Here is a 10,850-nt window from a genome sequence, read left to right as displayed (position 1 = left end):
ATGCTGATGGATGTGGACGGGCAGCTGCCGGAATGTGGGGAGGGTGCTGCCCAGTCGGCCGGGTTCGGGGGGACGCTGCACTGTGAACCCAGCGGATCGGGGACCGGACACACAGCGCACACACTGGGCCCACCAGCAGCCAGCGAGGGCCCCGGGGCCGAGACCAGCCAGCACAGCGACCACGGTGAGGCACTCCCCGGTGTGTGTGTGTGTGTGTGTGTGTGTCTGTGTGAATGAGTGTGTGTGTGTGCGTGTTTGTGAGTTTGTGTGTGAGAGAGAGAATGTGTGAGTGTGTGAGAGAGAGAGAATGTGTATGTGTGTGCGTGTGTGTGAGTGTGTATTTGTGTGTGTGAGTGTGTGTGTGAGAGAGGAACAGTGTGTGAGTGTGTGTTTGTATGTGTGTGTATGTGATTGTGTGTGTGTGTATGTGATTGTGTGTGTGTGTTTGTGAGTGTGTGCGTGTGTGAGCATGGGTTTGTGTGTGTGAGTGTGTGTGTTTGTGTGTTTGTGTGTTTATGTGTGTGTTTGTGTGTGTGTGAGAGAGAGAGAATGTGTGTGTGTAATTGTGTATGTGTGTGTGTGAGAGAGAGAGAGAGAATGTGTGTGTGTAATTGTGTATGTGCGTGTGTTTGTGTGTGTGTGTGTGTGTGTGTGTGTGTGTGTGTGAGAGAGAGAGAATGTGTGTGTGTAGTTGTGTATGTGTGTGTATGTGTGTGTGTGTGTGAGAGAGAGCATGTGCGTGCGCGTATGTATGCAGGAGTACTGAGTAAGATGCCTGCATCTGACACTGTTAGGTAACGAGCCCCACCTTCTGCAGCAGGGGATTTACTGGGACTGTATAGCACAGTGTGGAGATAATGTTCAAAGGCGAGAAAGGGGATAGACAGAGTGTTTGGTAGGGTTGTAAAGAAAAAAACTACACTACCCTGTCCCTAGGTCCAACAGAGAGTGTGTAAGAGAGAGAGAAAGAGAGTGGAGGAGTATTTCATGGAAGACTATCCGGTTGCATGGTAGTTAGCGATAGTGTCTCAGTCTCGAATCTGCTGCTCTGTCTCTGTCTCTGATCGAGATGTGGGCAGAGGCTGCGTAAGCCGACCCAAGACCTTGCGCAGATCGGACATGTTGTACAGCATCAGGGTGTGGCTGGACTGGGAGAGTGTGCAGGGCATTAATCTAATTAATAAAACTGGCTGAAGTCAGAGGACTGTATCAATATTCATCTGTAAAGGGAGCCCTGTGTCCCTGAAAAGGAAGCTGGTTTCCTCCTCACTAATCCGTTTCCCCATGTGTCACATGGTAAAGTCGGTAACCGAATCCACAGATAAAGAGCTGTCATTTCACACACTGGGCTGGACTATAGTGTGGTCAGCTTTGATTTCATACCTCTGACGTGTGAGAATGGTACATCCCAGTCCAGTTACATCCCCTCGTCTTGGAGTGCTGGAGAGCTGAGAGGCTTTAAATTTGAGGCTGGCATTTAAAATCCCTTTTTTTTTGGAAGAGATGTCAGGTTATCTCTGCTTCTTAAAGAGAAGCCCACTGATTGGATGCTCCGTTTGATTCCGTTTTAGAATCTGTGCCCTTTTCCGGATCCCCAAACTGCAGTTCTCCAGCCTCATTAATCTCCCGTACTGCTGGCATTTCTGGGCCAGGGTCTGCCAGTGCAGAGCACTGCTCTTGAATAAGGCATCTCATCTGGGAGAGGATAATTGGTGCCTGGCTGTGTTAATTTATGAAAGGTGTGAAAGACCTGCCTCTTCCAGCATGAATGGCATCAATCTTCAACTGTTTTCCTGCACCACAGGCCTTATTCTGGGGATGCTGGGAAATTTTTAGAGCTGGTTTGAATGTATCTCCTGTTGTTTTGTTCAGAGGAGGGGTTCCGTCTTAGCAGTGCAACACTTAAGAGGAACATCAGAGTGTTTTCAAGGCTGGGGGTCAGGACTGTCCCTAAAGAGGTCAGACGTCATTGCGCTGTATCCCTGCACAGAGGCAGGCCGACCCTCCTGACCACAGGACGACCTGGCACTGTGTTCTGTGTTCTGTGTGGAGTCCGCTGCTGTATGGGGTGCTCAGTACAGAATACTTCTTCTTGTCATTGTACAAGGATAATGTCTGCTTAATTCACTGTTTCTTTCCCAGTCAGAACATTGTTTATATAACTGTGAAAAATCTAGCTTTTCAGAGTTATTTTCCTCAGAAAAGATTCTGTTGTAGTGAACTCCTGCAAGAATTCTACAAGTCTCATAGGAATCCCATGTTCTCTGAGTAACAACCCTTTTCACTTTGCATGACCTTTTCTCCTCTCATCAGAGGCAGAGGCAGAGATCCCTATAACCTCACTGCCTTCAGTCTTTATCTCATTTCACTCTAATTCAGAAGGACAGCACTGTGTCCCTGTCAGTACAGCTGAGACCCCCCTCCTTCTGCCTTCCACGCACCACCACCCCCGTGCAGTCTGCCTGACTCCTCTCATCACACTCCCCCTGAGACTGCTCAAGGGCTCTTTATCTGCTGAGCCGCGGTGAAGTGTCACTGCGTCAGGAGAGGTGCTGATAACTCTCTGTGAGAGCGAGAGAGAGAGGGAGGAGAGAAAGAGGGAGACAGAGAGGGAGAGCAAGACCAGGAGAGAGAGGGAGGGAGAGCGAGGGAGAGAGAGCAAAGGAGGAGGGAGATGGAGAGGGAGAGAGGAGAGAGAGAGAGAGGGAGAGAGAGAAGGGGAGAGAGAAAGAGGGAGAGAGAGAGAGAGAGAGGAAGACGGAGAGGGAGAGCAAGACCAGGAGAGAGAGAGGGAGAGAGAGCAAAGGAGGAGGGAGATGGAGAGGGAGAGAGGAGAGAGAGAGGGAGAGCAAGACCAGGAGGGGGAGAGGGAGAGTAAGAGGGAGAGAGAGAAAGAGAGAAGGAGAAAGAAAGAGAGGGAGAGGGAGAGAGGTGAGAGAAGGAGAGGGAGAAGAGATAAGAGAGTGAGATGGAGGGTGTTGTGTTGACTCTCTCTGTGTTGTGCTCTCTTTGTGCGTAGATCTCCTGTGGGAGGAGGTGCAGGAGGAGGTATCCCAGCTCCAGGCTGAAGTGCTCCTGCTGAGGGAGATAAAGGACCTGGAGGAGTCTCAGGGAGGCGTGGCTGAGGAGCTGTCAGTCACCAGGCTGCGGGTGCAGCTGGCCCAGAGAGAGCAGGAACTGCACCGTACCCGGGAGACCTTACAAGGTCAGAGCCCCGCCCACCTGTCCACTGCATGCACACACACACACACACACACACACACACACACACACACAGCTCACCCACTCACAAGCATCTGTATCATATTTGTTCAAGGTGCAGATAAAGTAAAAGTGTTGAATAAGCAGTCATAGTGGCACAAACAGCAGAACAACACATTTCTGTCACAAAGAATTTCCAGCAGATGAAACGCAGGGGATGTGATCTCTGCTCCTGTAACAGCCCAATTAGGCTTAATGAAGTGAGAGTTCTGCTGGGAAAAAAACACAGTGTAGTCTGTGGGTCCCCAGACAACAAGACTTGAGGAAAACTTAGTGGTGGTGTTTCAGACACTCTGACACACAGAGGAGCAAGACTCACACCTGACCCTGGACACCTGAGGTCCAGCAGGAATCCTTGTTTTCTATGATAAGGTCAGAGCTGGGAGGGGCCTGTGCCATCTGAGGACAGTGTTGAAAGACTGGAAAGACTCCTTCAGATAGGAGCGGGATAATTCTGCTGACAGGGTGATCTTTATCACATGTATTCAAGTCACTCTGAAGAGTTGCTCTGTGGCTCTCTGTCAGAAGTGTGAGTGCAGCTGGCCTGCCCGATTCAGTGTGCTGGGATGTTGGAGTATGTGTGCGTTTCCATAGCGATGAAGGATGACCGGAAGCGGCTGAAGGCAGAGAATGAGGACCTGCTGAAGCAGATGCAGGAGCTGTGCGCTACGCTGGAGAGCCGGGAGGAGCAGCTCCGAGACTTCATCCACAGCTACGAGCAGCACAGGAAGGTGACACGTCAACCACAGCTAACCACTGTTATCATATCCCACAGCTGACCACCAGCACCAAACCCCACAGCTAACCGTCATCATCAAACCCCTCAGCTAATCTATATCACCAAACCCCACAGCTGATCTATATCACCAAACGCCACAGCTAACCGTCATCATCAAACCCCTCAGCTAATCTATATCACCAAACCCCACAGCTAACCACCGTCACCAAACCCCACAGCTAACCAACCATCACCAAACCCCACAGCTAACCACCGTCACCAAACCCCACAGCTAACTATCTATCAAACTCCACAGATCAGCACAAACACAATGTGTCACAGTGGAGACTAAAGACGTGTGTGTGTGTGTGTGTGTGTGTGTGTGCGCGCAGGAGAATGAGGATGCTGTAAAGGCATTGGCTCAGGAGAAGGACCTGCTGGAGAGGGAGAAATGGGACCTGAGGAGAGAGAATAAAGAGGCGCTGGAGTGCGCCAACACCCTGCACTCACAGCTGCAGCTGAGAGAGAGCAGGAGCCGGGAGCTGGAGGCCGAGCTCTGCACCGTGAGTAACGCAATCCTAAACATGCACATGCGCACGCTCACACTCTTATACACACGCTCACACTCATACACACGCTCACACTCTTATACACACTCACACTCATACACACGCTCACACTCATACACACGCTCACACTCATACACATGCACATACACACGCTCACACTCATACACACGCTCACACTCATACACATGCACATACACACGCTCACACTCATACACACGCTCATACTCTTATACACGCTCACACTCATACACACGCTCACACTCATACACACGCTCACACTCATACACACGCTCACACTCATACACACGCTCACACTCTTATACACACTCACACTCATACACACGCTCACACTCATACACACGCTCACACTCATACACATGCACATACACACACTCACACTCATACACATGCGCATACACACGCTCACACCCTTACACACGCTCACACTCATACACACGCTCACATTCATACACACGCTCACATTCATACACACACTCACACTCATACACACGCTCACACTCTTATACACACTCACACTCTTATACACACTCACACTCATACACACGCTCACACTGATACACACGCTCACACTCATACACATGCACATACACACGCTCACACTCATACACACGCTCACACTCATACACATGCACATACACACACTCACACTCATACACACACACACTAACACATGCGCATACTCACACTAACACTCATTACACACACACTCGTACTCAAAACTACACTCACATTCATACACACTAACACATGTACATACTCACACTCATACATACGCACATACTCACACTAACACTCATTACATACACACACTCATACACACTTGCATTCAAAACCACACTCACATTCATACACAATAACGCATGCACATACACACACTAACAAATGCATGCTCACACTTGTACATGGGCACCCATACTCACACTCAGACACACTCGTACACACGCATACACATCAGGCATGTTTCTGAGGAGAGTGGAATTATACAGAACATAAATGCATAAGAAGAATAAGCCTAAAAGCACCAGAGAACCTTATGCCAGCTCATGCCAAATGCACATTTTCCCAAACAGGAACATTTTCTTAATCTCAGCTCTCTGGACACATTCCCATTCTGAATGCTGATTGATGATTGACTGATGAATTATTGATTTATTTATGATTGATGTCGTTTTCAGGCGAAACAGTCCCTGGCCACCCTCACCAAAGACGTCCCCAAACGCCACTCCCTGGCCACGCCCACTGAACCTGTTGTCAACTGCAACCAGGAGTGGGTAATACAGGCGGAGCTGCCCCTCACTGCTGCCATCAGACAGAGCCAACAGAACCTGTGCCACGGCCAAGGTACACACACCGCACACACACCGCACACACACCGCACACCACGCTGCACACACCGCACACACACCGCACACCACGCTGCACACACACCGCACACCACGCTGCACACACCGTGCTGCACACACACTCACACACCGCACACACACCGCACACCACGCTGCACACACCGCACACACACTCACACACCGCACACACACCGCACACCACGCTGCACACACCGCACACACACCGCACACCACGCTGCACACACCGTGCTGCACACACACTCACACACCACACACACACTCACACACTCACACACTCACACCATGCTGCACACACACCCACATACCGCACACACACACTCACACACTCACACACTCACACACCACGCTGCACACACCGCACACACAATCACACACCGCACACACACTCACACACCGCACACACACACTCACACACCGCACACACACTCACACACCGCACACACACCGCACACCACGCTGCACACACCGCACACACACTCACACACCGCACACACACTCACACACCGCACACACACCGCACACCACGCTGCACACACCGCACACACACTCACACACCGCACACACACACTCACACACCGCACACACACCGCACACCACGCTGCACACGCTGCACACACACTCACACACCGCACACACACACTCACACACTCACACACTCACACACCATGCTGCACACACCACGGCCAAGAGAAAAAGCCCATGTGATGATAATTTTGATGATGATGGTAATATTGATGATGACAGTAATGATGGTGATGGTCATGAGAATGATCATGGTAATGATGGTGGGGATCATTGTGATTTTGTTTATGGTGGTGGTCATGATGATGATGATGATGATGATGATGATGGTGATGGTGATGGTGATGGTGATGAAGATGAGGCCTCACTGGTGAATGCATTGTTCCCAGCAGTGGGGAGGAACAGCCCCAGCCACACACGGCAGCAGTGTATCGTCTCGGACGCCTCTGCCCCCGAGGGCGACTGCTCTACCTCCCCCAGTGACATCAGCTCCCCTCGCCACAGGACCTACTCCCTCTGCAATGTAAGACCTGCCCGCCGCCCCTCTGCCAGTAATCACAGCTCTTTCACACTCCTCCTCCCCGCTGCCTCTCTCTCTCTCTCTCTCTGTATCCTCTGTGTATAATCCAAGTTCACTAAACAGCAGTTGCTTGCATGACATGCTGGAGAATATGCAGTGAAAGGTTTTTTTTGTTTTTTGTTGCCCTCTCTCTCTCTTCTTCCCTCCATTCTCTCATTCTCTCTCTCTTTCTCTTCCTCCCTCCTTCTCTTTTTCTCTCTCTCTCTTTGTCTCTTCCCTCTCTCTCTTTCCCTTCCTCTCCCCTCCTTCCTACTCTCTCTCTCTGCCTCTCTCTCTCTCTCTCTCTCTCTCCTTCTCTCTCTATCTCTTTCCCTCTTTATCTCTCTATCTCTCTCTCTCTCTCTCTCAGTCGATGGAGAATCTGGAGGAGCAGAAGAGTAGGAGGAGGGAGAGGCTGAGTTTGGGTTCTCTCTCCCGGGTTTTCTCCAGGTCAAAGCAGGGCAGATCTGTGGACCCAGGCCTGCTCAATGGCCCTGATGCTCCAGCGTGTTACTCACATGAGACCTCAGACTGAACACATGTATATAACACTATATAACACTCTAACATGTGTTAGTGTGTAAGCTCGCTTGCGTGTGTGTGTGTGTGTGTGTGTGTGTATGTGTATGCACCTCTCTGAGAGGCATTAAATGAGTGTTTCTTCCCCTGAACCTCTCCCAGGATATGTATATTTTACACACAATATCCAAATATACATACATGTAAATATTATATATATATGTGTGTGTGTGTGTGTGTGTGTGTGTGTATGAGCACACTTACATAGACATGGGATTTTCCCTCATTCTGTCCCTTGGGTTTATAGCTTGTGATGCTTCTCTCTTTCCTTCATGTTTTGTGTGACTGCCCTGTTTGGTATATTCCATTTGTGTGGAAAAGTTTCCTGTTTTCTCTGGTCTCCTGCATTCAGATCGGCATCAGAATCAAAACCTCATGGGATCAGAACCTCCAGCTCTGGATCAGTGATGTGTGGAGATCAGTAAAACTGTACATGGACAGTGAGTGGAGCTATGGGAAACTTGATGTTCAATCTCTTGACAGAGAACATGAGATTCTGAAGGATACACAGGCACGTTTCTGTCCAGATCGGTAAAACAGAAATTACACGAATGAGTTCTCCTCTCAAAATAACTCTGCTGCTGCTATTGGAACTCTTTGGAACTGAAATGCTTAAGTTTGTCATGGGAGTTGGAAGTTGCCTATGTTTAAATCTCAGGATTGAAATAAAAAAAGTATGTGCACAGAACAGTCGACTCTAAAACTGAATGCGGTTTGAAAACCTACCTGACAGGTGCATAATTCTACAGCGCAAGCAGTGAGATCTGATGCTCTGTTTTGAGTCGGCTGACAGCAATGAGAGATGTGCCAACAGTATATGAAAGAGAAGCTTCAGTTTATAACTTTAATCCTTGGAAAAGAGAAGGGGACTTGGTTAAATAAAGGTACGGCTCTTTCTTGAATCCACTCTGTCTGCTCAGCAAGAACAAAACAAACTCTAGAAGGCAGAGTTTACTGGTCAGGTGTTTACAGTCTGGGGTAAATAAAATATTTAGGCCCCTATTTGCCCATACTTCAAGCAACAAACAGCCAAATGAGATGATCAAGTGGGGCTGAGGTCTTTTTGAATTTAGCTACTGTCTCTTTAATGGTATGATGTAAAGTAATGAACAGTACAATTTAAATTAGGAACCAAATTATCTGCCAGTGTTTGTATCGGAGCATCTCTATTTTAATCCCTGCAAATTTATCTTCATTGAGTTTTACATTGAGTAATATCATATTTGCTTCCCTTCGTTCTTGGATAGCAATTGCTGAAAGTACTGCCTGTACTGTTTCTGTTTCACTGGTTGTTTTGCATAGATTCAGATTCCTCAGGTTGAACTCCTGACATCTGATTGGCTCAGCGGTTAACAGCTGGTTGCTAACCAAGATTCTGCACGTGGATTTGGGGCAGACATCTCCACCCTACGTGCTTTCAGGGCCAGCTTGCATGGCCTATAGATGGTTCAGTTCTTAGTGTCATATAGGATCCCCATCCATCTTCTTTGACTTACTGAAACAAAACTGGATTTTTCCTCATCTACAGTTTGGGGAACTACGTTTTTGTTTGTTAAAATTTAAACACAGCCTCCACGGTGCTTTTGTAAGGGTCTGTTAGAAGAAAAAGAGAAAAGCACAAATTCAGTCACCCTTCTGACAGTTTCTATCTGAGCAGGTAATTGGGTTGTTTCATTTGTTTCAGTGTCATTTGAATCGATTCTGAAAGTTGTTTTTCATTCTTTTTTGATGACAGGTTCTTCCTCATTTTATTTTTTTATGTATCCATGTTGTCAGCAACAGAATATTGCTTATAGAGACAACGTATAAAATATTTTCATCTAAGGAGCGAGGACTAAGAGGCTCATGATCATGAATAATCTCTCTAGAGTGTAGAAAACTAACTTGCCTGTTGGGAGATGAAGGGTGATAAGGAATCTTTTATGGCATTGGAAAGGAATATGATAACTCAACACAAAATCATATTCTAAAAGAGAATAATGCAGTGAGTATCTATGTGGCCTTCTTTTCCCTGTGCATGGTTTGTTGTGGTGGCTATCCATGTAGCCAGGGGCAGGCCTGACAAAATCTGGGAGTTTTTAAAGTGGGGGGGGGGGGGGGGGGGGGTCTACCAGATAGTCTCTACCTGTGTTTACTGTCAAAAGACTATCTACAGTCAGTACTGCAATATTGGGCTTTACTAACTGTTTATACTCAGTACTGCTGTGTGGAGGTATTTATAAAATCAGAGGTTCACCTTACATTATTTACATTGTTATTAGTGTAATATTTTCACCGATCAAACCAATTTGTGGACTTCCCTTGTTTCATCTAAAATGTGAATATTATCAAATGGGGAAAATATTTTCCATGGTCAGCCTTGTTGCTTTCTTTTGCATAAAATGGATATTTACAGTTTCACTGTTGTTGCCTCTTATTTGATTTCTCTTGAAAGATTACGGTGTGTGGATATTTCACTTATAGGTTCGATTTCTTTCCTGCCCTAAAATTTGTAGTTGGGTTGCTGGGTAGTTAGAGTGCTGGGAAAGCACTGTGAAAATTTGCCACACTGTCACCTGCTGGATGTAATATCACACAGCAGCTCTCAAAGATAAGCCAGCTGGAAAGAACTGACTGCAATCGTTAATAGGGTTTGACATATCTAACCCCAGAATTAATGACCTGCCATCAGAGTGAAATGATTCTGGAATTGAGCCGGACTTAAAAATCCCCCGTAATCACTTGAGGATAATAATTAACTCCTGTGAAATTTATTTATTTAAATGGTTAATCAACTGACTAATTACGACTAAAGTTAAGTGAGCAATACAGGAGGAAACTAATCTCATATACAGCTAAGGAACCCATGCAATGATTTCACTGTCCCTGTGCACATCATTAATATGGTCCATATGCAGACACTGTCATAAAAATATTTTCTAGGTCTTTAACATAAAACCAGCTGACAGCGCATTTGTGTATTATGTGATGGATTTTTGTTCAGCCACTCCACCTGAGGAAGGTCAGGTAAAGAGAAAACTAACTAAGTAAGTAACTAGTAACTAACTAAGTGTAATCCATGGCAGTTCTTAACATTTAAGAAAATTATGTCTGTATAATACTTTGGATTGAGTTTTTTAAATATATTAAAACATATTTTGCAGTGTCTTGAGTAATTTGTTTTATCCTTAAAAATAAAGGGATATAATTACCAAAAGAATTACATTTCTCCACAAATATGTATACTTTCAGCTCATCTCAAAAGCAAAACTGAACTT

The 10,850-nt window shown here is 46.8% G+C and overlaps 1 protein-coding gene across 1 annotated transcript; it reads left to right on the top strand.

Annotated features, from left to right (window-relative positions):
* Positions 1–7,690, top strand: kaznb (kazrin, periplakin interacting protein b). The gene is made up of 7 exons (XM_036531816.1): positions 1–184; positions 3,020–3,205; positions 3,856–3,992; positions 4,372–4,542; positions 5,745–5,910; positions 6,845–6,978; positions 7,385–7,690. Exons 1-7 carry the CDS (start codon positions 1–3, stop codon positions 7,547–7,549), a joined length of 1,143 nt encoding a protein of 380 aa, XP_036387709.1. The 3' UTR covers positions 7,550–7,690.
* The last annotated feature ends 3,160 nt before the right edge of the window (positions 7,691–10,850 follow it).

This window comes from Megalops cyprinoides, chromosome 6 (assembly GCF_013368585.1).
Source record: "Megalops cyprinoides isolate fMegCyp1 chromosome 6, fMegCyp1.pri, whole genome shotgun sequence".
In the NCBI taxonomy this organism is placed as follows: Eukaryota; Metazoa; Chordata; class Actinopteri; order Elopiformes; family Megalopidae; genus Megalops; species Megalops cyprinoides.
This window is presented reverse-complemented; position numbering and strand designations above follow the sequence as displayed.